Source organism: Typopeltis vanoorti, chromosome 14, assembly GCF_054136105.1.
Source record: "Typopeltis vanoorti isolate ZY-2024b chromosome 14, IOZ_Tvanoo_1.0, whole genome shotgun sequence".
In the NCBI taxonomy this organism is placed as follows: Eukaryota; Metazoa; Arthropoda; class Arachnida; order Uropygi; family Thelyphonidae; genus Typopeltis; species Typopeltis vanoorti.
Window position 1 is genome coordinate 58542990 of NC_143562.1, and position 21970 is coordinate 58564959.

Consider the following 21970-nt stretch of genomic DNA (forward strand, 5'->3'; position numbering starts at 1 on the left):
GGCGGCATGATCAGGAGTGGCCTCTAGAGGCGGAAACTCTTCCTGTGTTGTGACCTTTTCATTACTTGGTTTTGTTGCTGATGTGATTGCACCACCCATCCTCTCTGGGAGGGTTCTGGATGGGCAGGTGTCGACTTTGTGGTCAGTGACCCCACATTTCAAACAAGCTGCCTCACATTTTTCTTGGTTGTGGCCAATTTTTAGGCAGTTCTTGCATTTTATGCGAGGGCAGTCTGCCCCAAGATGATTGAAGGCACCACATCGAAAGCATTGCTTTTTGACCCCTGGGTAATTTACCATTACCCGGGCAGATCCTATGAGGACAAAGTTAGGAACTTCGGTCCTCATTTCAAGAGAGATGGTTACCTCCCCTGACTTCCACTCAGGATTGTCTGAGTCATTGTGAACCTGGATTTGCCGTACAACTCCCCACTTAAAGAATACGCTATGAATTATATCGTTGTTCTCTGCATATTCTAGGGGAAATCGTGGTATCTTAAGGGTTCTCAGGATGCTCCCAACCATGAAGGGAGATACTTTTACTTTACCACAGCCAAACCCTTGAAGAAGCTTTTCTCTGGTCTCCATATTTTTGGTCACTATCTGGTATCTTCCTCCCCCATAAGGGGTAAATCCAAATCCAAAAATGTTCTCTGCGCTGACGCAGTCTATGATAGCACACGCGGCAGAATGCAGGGCATGATCAGATGAGGGGGGAGCCTAACTATTCCCACCACCAAGTGTTTGATGTTTCCCCAGTCCGGGGTTTAGGAAGTTCTGTAAATTTCCGATTAAATATCGTGAAACCCGATGGGACTCGTACCGATATTAACTGTTAAAAACAGAACTATACACTTGATCTAAGCCAAAAGGCCAAGAAGCGATCAACTTGATTATGTGGCTTATGTATATTTAACAAATAACAAATATATGACTAAGTTATAGTAACTAGTAACATTACTGGCTTAACGGGTGAAGCAAAAGCTTTTCATATTCCCGGCTATCTTAATAGAGACTGTGAGTAGAAAGAGTTTATGAGCTAATTGCTCGCCCTCAGCAGGCTAGGAGATTAATCCTCAGTGAGGGGTTTGAGGATGGCTTTAGGTCTTTTGTGTGACTAAGTTATTGTCATATATTTGATAAATATACATAAGCCATATAATCAAGCTAAAGGTGTCTTTTCAAAATTAAATATTTTTAAAATAATATAATATTAATATAAATTGAAAATCATAGGAAAATTAAATACAACTTAAATATAAAGAGCCAATAGGCTTCATTTCGGCGATATAAACATTGTTTAAATTATATAAGTTCTTTTCGCTATACCCTTTGGTATTAATTTGGTCTAGCTACTCACTGATGAAGCCTCAAAAAAGGCTGCAACCGGTCTGGGTGGTGACCTCCCGCCATAATGTAATAACAGCATACATTTCATAGGAAATGTGTTTTTACATTATGGAAAATATCAAGAAATCGATCAGAACTTTACCACCTTTGCTGCGAGTTGCCCGGTATTGTACTACGTACTAGGACTACTTGCATTAGCTCACGCTAGCATTCGCCGATATTTTTATAGTTTACTATATTCGGCATGAAACTCTCTTTCCGATCTTTGAGTTTCTTATTCGGTTTTAAAACAATGTGGGATTTAATATCCCCTTAATTTAAATTAAATACAACTATTTTTTTGAATATCGCTTTGTTTTCCATTACTTTTGGAAACATAGCATATCGACATTACCAACATGTGGATTTATTCTTGAGCAACAATCTCAACAGGTGTGAACGATTTGCAACTACGAAGGTTGCCACATGTGCAACGTGTTTCTATGAACGTTTGATTAATTTGAATAGAGTAATTCACATGTTATGGATTTTGTGCAACTTTTGAAAATTTATCAAAGCTGTGGCCATCATCGTTTTAATATATTAAAAATAAATAAATAAATACCAGCTCATGTATTCGACATACCTGTTGGTTGAATTAGTAAGCGATTTTTTTTTTTGTATAGAATAATTACTTATAAGCGCGCATGGGTGATAGACTATCAGAAATGAATTTCCGTGCTGATCAGAGTGAGAACATTGAAAATTATCACTAGCTTTTTGAACAGTTCTACACAAATCTACCTACTGTATATATCGAGAACGTCCTGATATATATCAGGACGAATTTAACGACCAGTATATATATATATATATATATATACTGGTCGTTAAATTCGTAAACTTCGTAGAAATGGATTGTGATCCTTATTTTAAATAAAGACATTGTTTGATTATAATATTACTATAAAAATATAATTATTATATAAGCATTTAACTGCTATTAATCCACAAATAGTCCACAAACCTGATAGAACCCGAGCTGCGAAGGCTTACGTCGAGGCGGCGCAGCTCCCTGTGAGCTGCATCACTCGGGCCAGGTTCGCAGTTCTCTTGGTAATCTCAATGGTCATCACAGTTCGCAGTCAAGATTTTTTTTTTTTTTCCCGGTTCTTTTAAGGGTCATTTAGTTGGGCAAATTAAGGTATTTTTTCTTTTTTTAGTTTCAGGTGTGAGGAGATGACGTCTTCGGACCGTTTAGCCAAAACCTCTCGGTTACATAGCTAAACAAATCGACTGAGGTCTCTTTATTACCTTCTACTATCATGCTCTACCTTTCGATTTCTTCCCCTCTCACTACTTGCAGACCCCTCAGCACTCTTTTATACTCCAAAGGCCGATGATGAAAGACACGAACTCCCAAAATATATCTAGTAATAAATTGATCTTCCTACAAATCAAATAAATTAAAGTTGTTTACTATTATTGAGTTTAAATTTTATTTATGACAGCAGAGCATGTGTTTATTTTATTATTTTAGACTACGACTTATTAAGCTTTCGGTGAAGCCTTTCCACGTGTCTTACGATATAAGCTTTTTGGCAAGGTATCGGTCAAAGCTCTCACGGAGAGTTGGATTCTGATTCAGGGTGTGTAACGAATGTTAATATGTGAGATAGTTTCCTTCGTTTTAAATCAAATAAGCTAAAACCTACCTTATTTGAAAAGAAACCATTGGTATATGCGATAATCAAAATTTCCGATCTAGTGCAAGTTGGGCGTATCCTTTAAAAATTAATTGCAGAGTCAGCAGCGGTGTGTATGGGGGGGGGGGGACAGTATCATACTATAGTCAGAGATTTAGATGAATATGTTTCTTGGAAATAAAAAATACAATCAAATAAAGTATCAGTACAATATGATAAATTCAAATTCATAGGCACGCAATATACATTTATCTGAAAACGTGTTTATGGAAATAAAAGAAAAATGCAAGAAAATAAAAGGAAATATGTTAGTTACGACACTAATTATAGAGCACAAAATCAGCAAGTTATGTTATTTCTAACTATAATAGGTATAGGTTAAAATTCTTTTTTAATTTCGGTCCTTAGATTAAGATATCTGTCCCTAATTAATGACAATAGGGATGTCCATCCCCTTAAGATAGAGAGAGAAATTCCCATACTTAAGGTGGCTCACTTTCAAAATGATTAAATTGATGACTAAAATCATTTAATTCAAGGAAGTTTGTACTTTAATCAACTTAAGTTGATGAAAATACAGATTAACTTATTTATTTAGTAAATATAAAATGAAAGATGCTGAGCTGTTTTTTTTTTTTTGTTTTTTTTTTTCGTCGCCTCCGCAATGTTGGTTAATATTATATTATTTATTATATTATAAATTTACTGAGAAGTGAGTAGGTATTGTTCAATTTTGTGTGACGGGGCAAATATTTCCAATTTTGGGTGGTGAGATAAAAAAAAAAAATTGTAGCCAAGCGCTTTAAGAAATAACATTGATTTTAATTCACATCACAGATAATTGAAGACACGAAACACCAATATCGGGAAATCTTGGAAATTTCGATACATTTAGGATACCTAGCTGGAAATAGAGGATATCTAAATCTTGTCCTCTGTATTAGAAAAAGAAATAGATAGTGGTTCCCAAAGTTGAGATAAAATAGAAAACGTATTAAACTTAGCCAACAATTAAAGTTAATTTTTTTTTAAAGCCAATGTAACAATGAACGTTTAGAATTCGTCTGTTTATTTTTCTATGGAATATCTTTCACCTATCTGTCACGTCTCCTCTGTCACTACAGTCGCGCCAAACGACAACAGGATGACCTCTGATTTATACTCTTCCAATATTGATATTTCCAATCCAGAATAGTCATTGTGATCTTTCCTATACTCCTTTAGCATCTACACTACATCATGGGAGTCTTCTTCGCTACCTCGATGTCTACCGATAAACTAATTCGGCCATCTTGCTCTCCAACAGTTCCTAATCAACATTACCCGTCTTTGGACACAAGCCGTAGAAACGCTTAAGGAAACTCACCCTTAGCATTTCCAGAGCATTTAATTGGGGTCTACCAAACTGTCATCTTGTGGTCAGTATCCGTACTGGCAAGTTAACGTACACCCAGTGATATATTTCTATCAGATCTTCAACGATTCAACTAATTTCTTGATTATCATTAATATAGATTAGTACTGGAATGAATTTGGCGATTTCTAATACGATTTGACATAAACATATCAATATACAAAAAGTATTTATATATATTTTTTTTTAATTCGATCATCAATAATATTCGCAGTTTCTGTAGCAGTATTTGCTACGTAATTATAACTTTTATTGGATGCTCTCATGTTATCACAAAACTTTAATCGGAACTCGAGATGTAATCAGAATTATTCATGATTTTAATCAAATCTTATTTAGTGTAAATCGAGAGAAGCTTTTAAGTTGTTTTCGTTTAGTCGCTAGTTATTTATATGTAAAAAATTTTTTTTTCTTGTATATTAAACACAACGGTGGACTTATTAATTTTCTATGAAACCTGTAGGTAGTTAGCAGAGTTGCTGCTCAACAAGGTTATGATTTAGATTTGGGGTATCGATTACTTGCTGTATGCGCCGCTCAACGGGAAAAATTTACACCGAAATCCGCAGGTAAGTATATATATATATACTTTGAATTGTATTAATAATTTTTTTTTTTTTTTGCTTATTTAAACATGGTTCTTCCAATTTATATATATCTTTTAATTTTGTATTAATCTTTTTTTTGCTTATTTAAACACGATCTTTCAACTAGTGATATAGATATATCACACGCTGGTTCTCACTCCCTACAAATAAGATTGGACTAACACTATTTTATTAAATTAATAGTGTTTGAAATATTTTGTATTTTTATTAATATTTTGAAAATAATTTAAAAAATTTTAGTCATTTAGAAAATAATTTTATACTTTATCATTTTTTATAAAATATATATTTAAATTATATTATTTATATAGTCAATGAAGAGAAGTATATTTTGGCTTGATATATTACTTCTTTGATAGGGAAAATGATTAAATCGCAGGAAATAGTTTCAAATGCTACTTATTTTTAACTAAATTATTGTGAAAATTTAATTAAAGTTAACTAAGAATGAAAGTATTGTAATACGTATAACGGTGCGTACTTGAGTAGATATGGATAATATTTATTAAACTGATAGAAAACATTTGGAATGTCTACAGGTTATTGTTAATTTATTTATATAAAAAAACAATTTTATCTTTAACGTACATTAACTATTTCATCTTTTAACTACTAAAGAATGTACAAGAATTGATAGAATAAGAAATAAGGAAAGAATTAAAAAGAAGTTCAATAAATGTTAAATAAAAGAACACTAAAAGAATTGGAGAGAATATGTAAAATAAATGGAAGTCTACCAATCAGTAGTAATTAAATATAAATCTGAAGAGAAAAGAGATAGGACGAGACTGAAAATATAATCCTTTAGATGCTGATACAGGTTTATAGCCTAGGTTCTTGAATCCATTATAGTCTTAATATAAATTTCAAATTCATCTTTGAATTTACATAATTAATCAAATTTTGAAATTCAATTTTAACTTTTAATCATAGATATTTTGTAATTCGATTAATAAAAATTAATCGAATAATTTTATTAATCGAATAAAGTAAAAAGAAAATTTATAAATCTTTGAATATTTAATCATAGATACTTTATTCGATTAATAAAAATTAATCGAATAAAGTAATTTGAATATTTAATCATAGATATTTTGTAATTCGATTAATAAAAATTAATTAATCGAATAAAGTAATAAAGATTTTATGAATGTTTGAATATATATCATTACTTAGTCCTTATAAGGACTGGCTTAAAGGGGCGAAGCAAGATTTGCTTTTCATCTTCCCCGTTATCTGTAGAGCACAGTGTAGGGATAAAGTGTTATTCAGCTATTAAAGCTCTGATCATGGCAGGAGGGTAACAGCAATAACCGAGCCTCAGTTAGAACTTCATTGGCTACAGCATTGCCATCCATTACCCTCCAAGGGTATGGTGGTTCTCACCTTCAGGTCTTACCCTTCCTATCATTACTTAGTCCTTATCCTTATAAGGACTGGCTTAAAGGGGCGAAGCAAGAATGCTTTTCATCTTCCCCGTTATCTGTAGCGGACAGTGTAGGGATAAGGTGTTATTGAGCTATTAAAGCTCTGATCATGGCAGGAGGGTAACAGCAACAGCCGAACCTCAGTTAAACTTCATTGGTTACAGCATTGCCATATATTACCCTCCAAGGGTATTGGATTGAATGAATCAATCACCGCATCTCACGGTCGAGTGACCCCATTCTCCTCCTCATTACTTAGATAATGCAATTTGATTATTTATAGTAAGTGCATTTAGCTATTATATGGTGTACAAAAATTACTTTCATTTTTTAAAAAAATTTAGGATATATTTAAAACAAAATCAAGAAATCTTCTAGACATATAAAGAATATATATTTTTTTAAATTAAATAATTTTAACAAATCGAAACTTTATGTCTGTACATAACCCTGAAAACCTGCAGTAGAAACCAAACATTATTATTATTATTATTTTTTTTTTTTTTTCAAATCTTCGATAAGTTGGCAATGGTCCCACATTGGACAATGAAAGCCATTTCCTACCTAAAACTCTATGCCCATTGAACTTTATTTTAATAATTCTCTATCTAAATGACTAAACTATTAAGCCAGATCTCTTTAAAGCCGATTACGAATGCAATTATTTTTTCAACTACAATTTGGTTATTAATATGACAATAATATGACGGAAATAGAAATAAACTATATTGAATTAGAAAGATTTTAATTTAAAAAATAAAACGAATGTTTGGAAACACTCGAATGAAAAAAAGAATAAAATAAATAATATAGATGATGCCTTTTAGTAAAATATTTAAATATCCAGTCCTCTTGTAAGGTGGTCGTGTTCTAAGAAATATGCAAATTATTTCCTAGACAAATTCGTTATTCATGAACTCCTTTCTAAGGAGGGAAAAAAAAAAAAAAAAAAAAAAAATTTCCCTTAGGCACGCATTCTCCAGAAAAGGTTTCTTCTTAAAGAAAGCAGTAAATTCATTTTCTCACACTACAAGTATCCAAAGCAGTTCGGATACCAGGTAAGTCCATTCTAAACTCCTCAGAAAACAGGTATGTGATGATTTAATTTTATCATTCTTTTGTTCTTGTACCTTTTTAACGTTTAATGGGTCTTCTTGTTCGGAGGTAAGATGGTAAGATACTTTGTTAAGCGTGGAACAAGGCAGACCCATGATTTTAAAACGAGGCATATGACCTCACATATCATGAAGAAATAACCCCCAACGAGAGACTTTTGGAATCATTAGAGATTTATAAATGAAATGTGATTTCTTCCACATAAACACACCCATTACCGATCATTCGTTATATAATTAGAACGCGGTACGAAGTATTTAAACTTACTTTTTCAATTTTTAATTTCTCAGTCTTCAATTCAGATTTACAAAGCATTATATACTTCGATTTTTATAAAAGTATCAATGCAGAACGCAGAACATTACTGTTTCGTAGGGTGAAGCATGGAGGTAACACAAGATTTAAAACCTGGAGCTTTTAAATCTTGTGGTACTTTATGATGTCAGTTATTTCCGCTGCTGAAGTGAGGGTGATCAGGCTGGAATTATTGTCAGATTGTTTTAGTGTGCATCTGACATGGCGATGAATTCTGAATATATATGGTCGATGTTTAAGTTTTCATATGCTGGTTTACACTTGCTTTTCTAGATTCCTTGCTATGGCTTCTTCTTTTTCAGCATCCGTGTGTACAATTTCCAGATCTGATTGGAGAGGAGGAAGAGATTTCCTCTTGTTTCTTAGATTTTTTAAGTTTCCAGATGGAGTGATCTGTAGGGGTAAGAGATGATAACTTATTTTCCCATTTTTGATTCCTGATTTTTGAAAGCACCTCCGACTGAGCTATTCCGTTTCTTAACCAACTTTTTTTTTGTCTTGAGGAGCGCATGTGTTATGATATATTCTCCTTGCTTTGTTTTTCTCTCTTATTAAATTCATAGTATCTTCTGGAAGACGATTGGGTTTGAGGGAAGGTGTAGTTTTGGTTGTTGCTATACCTTTATTTATTTGATTTGTGAGATTTTTTATTGCTATGTCAACTTCTTCCTTTGATCTTATACGGGGAACAGGACCAAAAGTCAGGAAGTACTTTAGATAATTTTTCCCGAGCTATGAAAGAATGTGTGCGTGTGTTGGGGGGGGGGGAACAGTTGTTCTTGTTTTCCTAGATGAAGTAGAATGGGGTTATGGTCCGACGATAGTTCATTTAATGTTCTGAGGCTGTACTGATATTTAATATTCTGCAGAATGGCAATATCCAGGATGTCAGCTGTGCCAGTAGGATTGTGTTGAGTAGGCTCGGTGGGACCTGTCACAGGTAGTTAAATCCTATATAACTGAAAAGGATGCGACCGTTCTTATTGGTGGATTTGCTATTCCGAGATGGACGTTTGGAATTCAGATCCCCCAGCGATGATGATGATGGGCTCCCTAACGCCAAGAATGCATCCAAATCAGAAAATAGCAAAGTTCTTGCCGGTGAGTTGTACGCAGCATAGATTTTTAATTTGCCAGCTGTGTTGGTGTGAACTTAAATGCCTGCAATCTCTAGGTTAGTGGTTGGAGGGTTGGTTAATGAATGGTGTTTAATGTAATTTTTGATAAAGATGGCAGTGCCACCCCCTTCTGTAATCCAGTCTATCATTTCTGTGGAGCTGGTATCCTTTCAGTTTAAGATTATCTGCAGGTCTTAGATGAGTTTCGTTTATTAAAATAATATCTGGGCGATATCTCTGTGAGAATTCTTGGAGTTCTAAGATCTTGCTAGTTAGGCCGTTGGCATTCCAGGCTATAATCTTTACTAAAGTCTTTGAGCATGTTAGCGAGAGAAGCTGTAATGATTGAAGTCATATTTGGTTGTGATTGGTGTTGATCCTGATCCTGATGCGTTACCTTCATCTGGCGAGCCTGATGAAGGTAACGCATCAGGTACTGTCCTGACGGAGGTTATTCACCCTCTTGAAAACCTCTGCCTGTGGTTTGAGAAAGAGAAGTGGACTCATTATTTGTAACTGTCCCCTTATTTTTTTGGATAGTAAATACAGCCTCTATAATTGGTTGGGTGAGGACCACTGCAGTTGGCATATTTGGCCAAGGTGGTTTTGGACTTGATGCAGGTGTTAGAGGGGTGGCCTTCACCATATTTTAGGCACCTGTAATCGGTTCTGCAGAGCTTTTGTGCATGGACGTATTTCTGACATCTGTGGCACTGGCCCGAAGACGCTGTTTTCCTTAAAGGTTCCGGTGTGATCTTGAGTCCACAGATTGATGTTATATTGTAAATATTTTTGAAGGCGTTGTGAATCTCCACTGGTCCTTGTGGAGATTCAAGAACATCGGGCTCTTGTCGGCTCGTAACATTCTGTTGATCTTTATTGGTGGTAGTCCATGATTGCAGAGATCTGCTGCTATCTCCTCAGGCTTGATATCTTCTTTCACAGCTCGGAGCACCCACTTCAAATTTCTTTCCTAGCTGAGGGAGAATGTATGATATTGGATATCCAGGGCATCAATGGGTTTAGTTAGGTGACGAAAATCTCCCTGAATTTTAATGTCTTCATCATCATTCTTCGCCCTTGAGTATATCTTTTTCCCTCTCATATGATTGCTACCAGAGTCGTCCACTTGCTCTTCTCCCGTAGGACTATCGGAGCACCATTTCTTTAGAGGAGTGATTATTAGGGGATGTCATCTTCCATCCTATCATCCTTGCATGTTTCTTCTGTTCTGCGCGTGTGTGCTTCCTTTAACTCTGTTTTGGGTGGGGAAACCACTAAATCAATCTTTTCCTTCTCTGGTCTTATGTCTTCCCCTTCTCTACTTGTCCTGGAATATAGGTTTAAAAACCAGGCATTCTTCATCAAATATTTTTAAGTAACTCAAAAGCAAGTTTCTTGTCAAGGCTTTGGATTAAATTGTTCGTATCATCTAGATTAGATTATTCATTTTAAATCTATGTATCTGCAATATTTCTTCCAAATAGTCAAAAATTCCGCAATATCACAATTAATAATAAAAAAAAAAAACTACATGATTCCGTAATCATTAAAAACACACCATTCAAGAAAAAAAAAGCGATAGTTTCCAAATTCCATTCCATGATGATAGGCGCAACTGTTTAGGAGCCCTAAAAGCATACACATAAATTGAATGTATATTTTATTATAATAACAATTATATCTATTAATACTAATGGTGTATTGGTTTTTTAAATTTATTTTTAAATTTCTTAGTTATTTTAAGAATATTTAAAATTATCAAAATATTTCATGATATTTAATTTAGATTTTATATATTTTTTAGTTAAAATTTCTATAGTTTATAATATTGTACTAATAAAGCGTGTCCAGACAGTTTCCATCTGGTTTTTCTTCAATATTTCAATACTCTTCTCTATTATTAGTCTAATGTGATCAGGCCTTCTACTTTGCCATACGAAAGCAGCCCAAATATCGGAATTTAATTTTCTCTTTTTATTCTGATTTTATATATGTATTTTGTTAACATTTAAATTGCATCTTTTTAATTCTATGTTAATACGATTTTAAATTAGTTTTTAATTGAGTTAATAAAAAAAAAATAATGCTATACTCGATGCACCTTTTTTAATATCTCATATTCTCCTTTTTAAATTATTAATATTGTTTTTTTTTTCTTGTTTTTTTTACATTATTTTTTGTTTTTAAGCTTAGATGTGCATTACGTGTTTGATTTGATTTTTCTTACTGGTTCTTTCATTCCAAGCAGTTATTATTTATATTTATTTTTTATGAACTCCCACCCGCGAACAGTTGTAAACATATAGTACAATAGTATTACGATGGACAATTTTTTTTCTTAAATTCTTATTAATTAGTGACTAGAAAAGCAGATACATTAATCACTCGGACAACCAGGAGTCGAGAAATTTTTTCTATAGGCTAGGTTGGTTGATTATTGGAAATGCAATTCTATGCCGCTTTTGGAAAACGCAAGTATACCAGAGATCAGATCCTCCTCTTAGGCATTCCTTTGGTGATGTGCTTCATAGATTACTTAAATGTTTTTGACTGTAATCAAAGAAATGGGAATTACTAAACATATTAGGTTGATAACTAACCTGTACAGTAAAAACAAATGTACGATTCACTAATTTGATTCAGGAGGAGGCAAGAATGTTCTTTTTCGCCTCCTTGTTAAGCATCTACTGAGGATATGTTGTGTTCAGCAGTACTGCTGAGTTGAAGACATCAGCAGTTGGAGTAGGCTGATGATACAGCACTCCTGATAACAACAGGGAAGAGATCTAGGACGAATTTTAACAGAGGACTTTAAGCAAATTCTTTTGGTCCTTGAAGAGACAGAGGCTTAAGAAAGGTTCTTGAGAAACAAGTGCACCTCAATGGAGAAATAATTGATAAGATCAGCAGATCGGAGTATCTGAGATCCATCCTTAGTGTAAAGGACTGGTATTTAGTAGACAATAGTCAAATATTTAAAGTCTAAAAGGAGAGAGCCATCACTACAGGAAACGATCTGAATATTCTGGAAGCAGCTGAGAGTTTGAAGAAATCGGATAAGAAAAAGTGTAACTGCTTTTGAAATATAGTGGCACAGGACTCTTAAGAGTCTCATACTTTGAAAATCGAACATGCAAATGAGTTTTAGAAAGGATTAATAAGACTCTGAGAAGAACGTCGAAATAGTGTTTGGACATACAAAGAATGGCAAGGGAGAATTTTTCAAAATAGTAACCGAGGGAGGAATACTTTGGAAAAGGGGATGCGACAGACCATTAGAGAGAGATGGATTAGGAGTAACGTCTTCAGGAAGTTGAAGTCTCAAGAAAAGTCCAGCATTGGACCCATGGAAAAGAATTCGTGGGGTACATCATCGAAGTATGAGGTAACCTACAGCGTGTATTGACGTCTAATAATGGATTATGAAAGTGGAGAAATATAGTTATAGCTGAAAAAACCCTTCATCTCCATATGAGGCCGACTATCCTGATGAAAAAGCCCGTGATGACATAATATTCAATATCAATAATGAGATCCCAACAGAATATAACAATACATCGATAGTATCCTCAGGTTTCTGAGATTTATAATTGAACCTGAGATATAATTTTTGAATTTTAAGAATATTGGAAAGATAATTTCAAGATATTTTGATCTAAGGCATTGGTTCCCAACCGGTGGTACGAGTATCCCCGGGGGGTACGTGCTGGGCTTTCAGGAGTACACGAAAAATAATCAGTAATGGCGGAAAAATAAGTAAGGTAAACAAAATGCAAAACGTTAGTTATGGAACAATAAATGTCAGTATTTAAAAACAAGGGTACAATTTATAGAAATGGGTTTAAAAGGGGTACACAAGTGGAAAAAGATTGGGAATCGTTGATCTAAGGTATTGAGATTAACATTATGAGAACATCTTAAATAGAGGTTAGTGATAAATACAAATGTTTCTTTTACCCGAATAGAAAACAAAATTGTTTTCTATTTGGGTAATTTTTTAACATTAACATTTCTGGCCAGATTGGGCGAAGGAAAATTGCTTTTCATATTCCCCTTTGTCTTGTAATGAAAGAACTTTGAATGTGTAAGCTATATGCTCGCCCATTGAGGGCAATGAAGTTAGTTGTGTTCAGCTGAACTTAAGATAGACTTTGGTCTTTTATATTTGTTAATTTCTGCTTCATTATATTCCGAGGCTTCCTTGATTAACGGGTTTGGATGGTTACTTGTCTTGGTAAAGAACTTCTCAGCTAGATTTATAAGAAAGGAAGAGATATAAGGGATATTAACTATAAACCAAGGGGCATCTAGAATCATCCTCAGGCATTTATTCTGTAATCTTTGAAGTTTAGAATGTTTGAATTCGCGGTGTGGCGCCACGCTGGGGATGCGTAAGTGATCACCGGTCGAATTACCATCTTGTAAATTGTTAATTTTGTTTGCGTGTTCCAGTTTACTTTGTCTGTTGATCATAGGGTAGAGCTGTGCTAAGACTTTGAATGTCTTTGAGGTAATGTAACTAATATGTTTGCTGAATAGGAGTTTACTGTCCAGAATCACTCCAAGATATTTAACTTCAGTCTGCCATGGAATCTTTACTCCCAATAAATAAATATCCTCCATGGTATGGATTTTCTTTCTAGTAAACAATATAACTGAGCTTTTCTGGGGGTTACCTTGGATTCCTCCAGTCTGCCATCCACTTTTCTAAAATGTGTATGCTGGTTTGGAGTCTTTTAGTCGCCAGTTTTGGGCTCAGTGATCTTGCCATCAGTGCAGTATCATCTGCATATAATGCAGTGAATGTTGTTCTTGGGTTCAGAGGGATGTCCATTACATGGATTGAGAACAGGAGAGGTGCCAGAAGATATCCCTGAGGTACGCCTGCTGAGATCCTGCGTCTGGTCGAAACCGTTTCGCCGACCCTGACCTGCATATATCTGTCTTTCAGGTAAGAATGTATTATTTTTATTAACTTGACTGGCAAGTTAAATTTAATCAGTTTGTAGAGAAGGCCTTGATGCCATACTTTATCAAACGCCTTCTCTCCGTCGATGAAGATGGCAGCTGTGTTGAGTCTCCAGTTAAAGCCTTTAGTAATGATTTCTACCAGCCGGTGCACTTGTTGAGCTGTACTATGGGACTTACGGAAGCGAACTGTTCATTAGGCAAAATTCCTAACTGTTTCTGCTTGAAGTCTTGAGAGGATCACTTTCTCTGTCACCTTTCCGAGGCTGGACAATAAGCTTATGGGTCTGTAGCTTTCGGGAAGGTGAGGATTTTTTCCTGGCTTCTTCAGTGGCATGATGGTGGCTGTTTTCATGTAGTAGGGAAATGCTGGAATCTAAAGATGGCAGTTGTAATGTTGACGAGATGGACTATGGTCTTTCTTGGAAGTAGTTTTACTATTCTGTTGGTTATGCCATCCGGTCCTGGAGCTTTTTTACTGTTTAGATGGGAGATGATATTTATCATTTCTGCCGGATTTGTAGGAGGGATATGTTCGGAGTTAACAGTTCGGAGTTATAAGTCCTAACATGACGATGAATCTTGTACATAAGGTTGATATTTAGATTTGTTTGAGATGCATTGCACTGAAATTTTAGGTTATCTACTAGTGCTTCGGCTTTCTCTTCATCTTTGTGAACTATCCCTTTCTTGGTTTGTATAGGGGATATGAGTTGCTTTTTGGTGCAGATTGCTCTTAAGAATTTCCATACAGAATGATCTTCAGTGTTGATGTTAGCCAATTTAGTTTCCCATTGATGGTTTCTGTGTTTTTTCGGGTAATTTCTTATAAGAATTTCCATACAGAATGATCTTCAGTGTTGATGTTAGCCAATTTGGTTTCCCATTGATGGTTTCTGTGTTTTTTCGGGTAATTTCTTATAAGTCCTTATAAGGACTGGCTTAAAGGGGCGAAGCAAGAATGCTTTTAATCTTCCCCGTTATCTGTAGAGGACAGTGTAGGGATAAGGTGTTATTGAGCTATTAAAGCTCTGATCATGGCAGGAAGGTAACAGCAATAGCCGAGCCTCAGTTAGAACTTCATTAGAACTACAGCATTTCATTCCATTACCCTCCAAGGGTATTTAAATTCCAAAGGTAATTTTAAATTCGGGTTAATTGAACTAATAAATATATTTCGATCAGAAAAAGGTGTGCTTATATAACTTTCTATATTACTTAAAATTTTAGAGATAAATAAAATATTTAAAGTTATTTTTATAGAAATATAGTTTTCCTTTATATTCTATACAAAATATAAAGAAAAACGTTTTAATTTTTGCTTTTAAATTTTTTTTGTGAACTGTCAAGCACATTTCGTGGAAATAAATTTCTACGGAGAAAGAACTTTGTGTGTGTGACTCTCAAGGTGATGCTTGTAGGAATACTGGAAGACCTCAAAAAGTTCTTTAACGTAGGAAGTGTACTGCGATTAGGACCCCCTCCCCCCAGTTGACATTGATCTCAACTTAAGAGATGATTTTTTTTTTTTAATGTATCAATCAACAAAACAGCATCAACGTAATAGGAAATAGTAACATCGCATAAACTGAAAATTGTGAGTTCGCCCGTCTCATGCAGAAACAGTAGTTTTCCTTCGGAATCTCCAGATTTTCTACGGGCATAATTTGCAAACCTATCGAAAAACACACTCAATCTACAGATACCAGACACTCGTCTCAGAATCGTAGTAGATTTCTTAGTTACGTTGATGTAATCAAAATCAAACAACCAACTTTTTTTTTTTTTTTTTTTTTTTTGTCCTCTATAGAACTTCGTAAGAAGCACAAAACATTTCAAATATAAGCTTTTCACGTATTTTCGGCCGCATTCATATAACATGAGAAGCATTACACAGGCAGGATTGACATTACTACAATTTATCCGCTTGATATCGTCTACCTTTTAGTCTTAGTACAAGGGCTGTAAAATTGCACCAGCAAGTCTTCTTTGGCTTAATTAACTTAATCGTCTGCTTCTGATCATCGGTTATTATCGTTTCGGGTGCTTTCTGCCTTACCTTTTGCCCACTTAAGACACTCCACTAGATGCGTGCGTCCAATTTCTTCGGGAAATAAAATGGCATTAACGGAGTAATAAAGTGAACTTGACATCTTCGCTGCCAGGGGGAGCTGCTTCAGGATCACGTTAAATAACGATGCCATTTGTCACTCCGCTCACGTCTGCCCACCACCAAAGCACGCGCATACAAAATCAGAGCTTCTACTCGGAAAGAGAGATAGAACGAAAGAGGGGCGGGGGGGGGAATAAAATAAAAAAAAAAAACGCCATCTCACCCACGCGTGAGCACAAGCTCACACCCCAAGGCACTTTGATAAATTTATAAAATGTCACACACACACACACACGCCTACTTTCACTCTCTCTCTTTCTTTCTTTCTTTCTTTAGCCGTCGGTGATTGACCGTTACCTACTTCATATCTTCACCGGATTCGCCCTCTGATAGGCTCGTCGTAACTGATAGTTCGGCATTCCTTCTTGCCAACCCCTAATCCTTACCCCCTACGCCCCTGAGGTCACGCAGCGTTCCTACAGGTCGAACGGTGAAGGGCATTTTGTCTATTTTTTTATATTATATGTATAACTAGAGATGCCGTTTTGGTAACATTGAAAAATGGGATTGAGGGAGAAGAAGATTGTCGGATAGAACTGAGTGAAAGAAGGGAAATATTAAATAAACATCCATTTGATGTCTGCTAGCTTATCAATTTCAAAAACGCAACAATAGTTCATTATGAAATAATGTTTCTATGGCAACCATTTCATTCATTGTTGACCATCATAAAGTGATAAACCGTTTATTTATTGCCAATTTCATTTAGCACTTCAGAGCGACCTCTTGCGGGGGAAATGCATCATTATTCAATAGAAGTGGAATCGCTTATAACCATGATATACTTTGACTCTGCTAACATCCATGTTTTCGTGTTTTTCTGTCAGGAAATAATATCTTCAACCAACAATACACTACTATAGTCATTGTTTACTTGCAGTTGTACCATTGGTCATTTCCTTGACAGTCGTGTAGGTGTTGTGAGCAACACTCCTTAGACATTTAACCTACTTAGGTGATAATAAACATCTTTTGGTGCCTAACAGCAAACCACATCTCGCCTTTCACTCTCGTGGTCCGATAACTTTTCCGTAAGCCACTGAGTCACTTTTACGCATTGACTTCTAGCATGCTTCGTTGACATTCGCTCTGGTAATCGAAGCCACGCCCGCCATAGCAAGAGGCGGTTGCTAAGGCAACCGAATATGCAGAGAAAAGAGGAGGTTGAGGAGGAGTAGGTGGTGGTGGTGAAGGAGGAGGTGGGGTGGGGTGGGGAATAGAAGTGAGCGGGTAAAGAGCATCCCATCTGTTAGAGTTCAGACCTAAGATATCTATTCCTCTAGCTCCCTCTGAGGGAACATAGGGGGGAGATTGATGTTGAAGTACTCTAAGATAGAAAAGGCTTTCGAGATGGCTGACTGGCGTCGCATTGTCATTGTTGTTTCTAGCAAAGAGCGCTTCTGGCATTTCTCTGCCTTTCGGGGGCGTTGGTACGTAGCCCTAATGATATAAACATAACGAGATACACCGGTCGCTATAATCAGAAGAAAGTACCTCATTTATTTTTATTATAATGTGATTCATTTCTAAAGAGGGCGCCTCTGTTCTTTGGCATCTTCCATGCCGTGTAAAAGAAAAATATGAATATAAATAGAGGCATCGGAGATGTGCAAAGTTTATAGCGAATGGGTTGCTGACGAAAGTCGTTTCTCATCACTAGCGTTTTCCATTTTTGTTTGGCGGTGTTTTTTTTTTTTATTAATTTTTTTTTTTTACGACTTCAAGGAAAAGAAAGAAAAGAAATTGGCATAGAGTAACGTTTGTGATATTATGCCGAAATTTCGTACATGGCTACGGCAGATGTGCAGATCAAGGAGCAGGATGAATTTCAGGATCTAAGGATTTCAAAGTTGCGTATCACTTGATATCTTTTAGGTATGGCATTCTCTATGACCATAAGAAAAAAAAATGGTTAAAATATGAATATAATCACTTATTGACTAATGTAGTCGCTTTTCACCCCCCCCCCTGTGAATTCAAGACAACAACAGCATACCTAATATAAGGTGAAGTCGCAATTTGGTTAAAGGCTAATTTTTAAATTAAAAAAAAAACATTCTAGATAATATAATGCTTTAAAAGCACATCTTTTCATTTTGTTAATAAATGCTTATATATAAATGTATGTACAATAATTTATTTTATATTTATTCATTTATATATAAAGATATATGCAATAATGTATCTTATATTATATAGATTTATTAAAAATTATTAATAAATTAATTTAGTTTCTTATCATTAACAAAATGTTTAATTAAAAAACTACATACACCTTTTTAGTTTTTTGATACTAAAATTTTATATGAAGTCTTTATTAATTTGTTGATTTACTTTCTTACTCGAGTTATGTTAATAAGATTATATTTCATTTTAGCAACTTGCCTTTATTAATTATTAAATTAAATAAATATGGATAAGATTATATCTTTAGTAACTTGCTTTATCGATTTCGTTTGTCAATATTAATTAGATTCCGAAACATCTGTTGAGCATCCATGTCTCATTCAGTAATAACAATGATCTTTGGATAGAAAAGCATAAATTTGAATCCTGTTTAGGAAGCGAACCTTTAAAAAAGTGTTCTCTATTGAAGGTCAGTTTCATCCCGAAGACTTTTTTTTTCGTGTTTCAAAACAGACAAACCGACCCAAGAATGCGCACACTTACAAAAGCAAATCGCATAGTATTAACAGACTTTTTATTAAGTATATTCGTATTTGAAGTCAGATGAATTGGTTATGAGAGGTCACTGATCTCAGCACGTGACGAAGAAGGTGAATAATCCCCCCCCCCCCTTTTTTTTTAAAGCATTATGATTTTCAGTGGAATAAGATGTAAGCTGTTTTTAAACCAATAATCCGAACTCCATTTTTTTTAACGGCGTTTGAATCGTTAGCTTACATTCTTTTTTTTTTTTTTTTTTAAACTCAACAGGGAAGCTCACATTTGAGATATCGTGGACATGTTATGACATGTTAGTAAGGATTAATCGCGTTGCCCAAAGCAGATAAAGAGCAAATCATTACAAAATGATTACGCAAATGAGATCGGTCTAATTGATTCCATTATGATGATAGCCTCGCTTACTTTAGAGCTAACGGAGTATTTTTGCTTTGCACTCTATTTAATGTACGTTGTGTTCTTACACGTGCAGAACGCTATCCACACAATGCTCTTAACCGGAAGGAAGTGAGGTGGAGCTCACTTCATGGTACGGTCACATAAGGCGGGCTGCGTTGCCACTTCCTGTGGAATGTGGGGATTTTTTTTTTTTTTTTTTTTTCCGTACTGTGGCTTCCAAATAAAGGATTGTCTCAGTCTCATCGACGCTTTGTCCATTGTTTTCGGTCTGATTTCTCTCTCTTTTTCTCCATTGATACTTTCATTCCCTCTCTCATCCGATTTTTTTTTCATTTTTCTGCTCCCCCCCCCCCATAACACATTGATCCGAAATATATGATGTTTTATATTAGTTTTTCAATTTTTTTAAAAACAGTTTTGATTTGCTGTCAGTATTGAAAACCAACTAATTGATTCCCTTTAAAAGCCACACGCACGCACACACACACACACACAAATTGTTAACCATCGACCCAAAGATGTCAGTAAAGCTCTGCAGAGCGGCTATTGTGTCAAACATTAACTCGATTGACCGTGTGTATGTGTGTGTATGCCTAGCTAGTGACGCTAGCGATAGCCGTGAGTGTAGATGTCAACCTGTACGACGTTGGTTTTGTCTTAAAAGGGTACCAATTAGGTCGTCATTGTTAATGGATTTGGTGCTGTGAAATAGACGACTTCCTGTAGCCCCCCCTCGTATCCTAATTAATTAGGTGTTAGTACTCTTTCACCGTACGAGGGCGCTGCTCTCCGGTTGTTGATAGCGCTTCAGTAAATTAGCGGTGGCAGACATAAAGAAGGAACTGATGGATTGTTAGATTAAGAGTAAGTGAAACGAATGAACGCAGAAAGGTCGCGTTTAGTATGCAAAACAAACGGGAAAGTTCACTTTTAAGAAGGGTGGGAATATGTAAAATGTTTAATTAGCCACTACAATGCACGCACTGTTGATAGATTAATTAGACGCATGGCGCAATTTTATAGTAATAAATTAAAAATTGTGCAGTATAAAAGAGTACAAAGTGAAATAACAACTTGGATAAAAACTAAAAAAAAAACGCATTAGTAGATTTTATTTTCGCTAGAGTGTGCATTATTGATTGATTGATTAGAAATTGACGTTTATCATACATGAATCACTGCAACACGTGATTTTTTTTTCTGTTATGAACGTCATTGTTAGACTTTTCATGTTGTTTTCATTTAAATTCTTTATTGAAGATTACGTAGTAAAATCAAAGAATTGATTGACAAGAGACTTTATGTACATTTTTTTTTGTTGTTGTTAAAAAGTTAATTGTTGCAATGTTCGTGTAGATTCCATTGTTTTCAGATTAATTATTCAGATGATAGATATTCTGAATATATTGGTTTATAAATCATTACAAATGAACGGTATTAAATAACCTGTTGCTTTTATTTTATTTTCTGTCTTAACCTGTATCGTATCTCATATATTTGACGTATTGTAAGATGTCTAACTAATGACAATATTAGTATTCATACTTTTTTTTTGTTCTTAATAAGTTTTATGCCATATTTTAATGTATCTCCCATTTAATAATTTCTGCAATAATCAAGAATTATGAATTTATTTTAATATATCCAGACTTAAACTTTACAACATAAGCAACAATTGAAGCAAGTGATTTATTTTGTAAAAATAAATCACTTACTTCAGAAAACAATGGGATTTACACTAAGTTTAAAGTACTGTGAAAATCTACTAATCAACATTAACACATAAATTATTTATTTTTGATTTTTTTCCCTGATTGCTACTGATATTTTTACTATTAGGTTTAATAAGTTCTATTCATCTTTTACACCGTAATTAAAAATCTATCATGGAAAAATATTTTCATTTTCATTTCTGTTTACGGTTTGTAAGGTGGGAGTAGAAGAAGAGTCCTTTTTAGGACTTCCAGGGTAACAATTAGCAATGCTGAACCGAGGAAGTAAACTGAGGTTCGGCTGTTGCTGTTATCCTGGGTGTGAGTTTTTGAGTTCGCTCCCTTAGGGTTTTTGCCTTAAGGGAGCACCTTGAGTCTCCGGGGAAGGTGTTCTCCGGCAGGGCCCGCTGAGGGGTTCTTGTCGGTGAATTATTTTCCTCGGAATTTGAGCGGTTCTGCTCAGGAGTCGGGGAGCCCATCGGGGTGCTAGGATGGGGCGGCCGACACTGAGTGGAACCAACGCTGAGCGGTTCTGCTTAAACGGGGAGCCCGTCGGGGTGCTTGGACGGGGCGGCCGTCAATGAGTGGAACCAACGCTGAGACATGGACGGTCTTTCGCCCACTATGGAGTGGCCTAGAGATCGTCCGATTTTTTGAGATTTTACCCTTTACTTACTAATCAGGGTAACAATTAGCAATGCTGAACCGAGGAAGTAAACTGAGGTTCGGCTGTTGCTGTTATCCTGGGTGTGAGTTTTTGAGTTCGCTCCCTTAGGGTTTTTGCCTTAAGGGAGCACATTGAGTCTCCGGGGAAGGTGTTCTCTGTCACGGCCCGCTGAGGGGTTCTTGTCGGTGAATTATTTTCCTCGGAATTTGAGCGGTTCTGCTCAGGAGTCGGGGAGCCCATCGGGGTGCTAGGATGGGGCGGCCGACACTGAGTGGAACCAACGCTGAGCGGTTCTGCTTAAACGGGGAGCCCGTCGGGGTGCTTGGACGG

At 35.5% G+C, this 21970-nt stretch overlaps 1 protein-coding gene and 1 pseudogene across 3 annotated transcripts in view; one reads left to right on the top strand and one right to left on the bottom strand.

The window, feature by feature from the left end:
* The window catches only part of LOC150099511 (zinc finger MIZ domain-containing protein 1-like), a 350736-nt gene that overhangs the window by 116865 nt on the left and 211901 nt on the right, over positions 1–21970 (top strand). For all 3 annotated transcript variants that reach the window (XM_090403404.1, XM_090403403.1, XM_090403405.1), the window contains exon 5: positions 4913–5018. In XM_090403404.1, coding sequence (XP_090259530.1) covers positions 4913–5018 — 106 coding nt within the window. The remainder of the gene's footprint in view (positions 1–4912; positions 5019–21970) is intronic.
* LOC150099512 (U2 spliceosomal RNA) lies at positions 770–885 on the bottom strand (annotated as a pseudogene).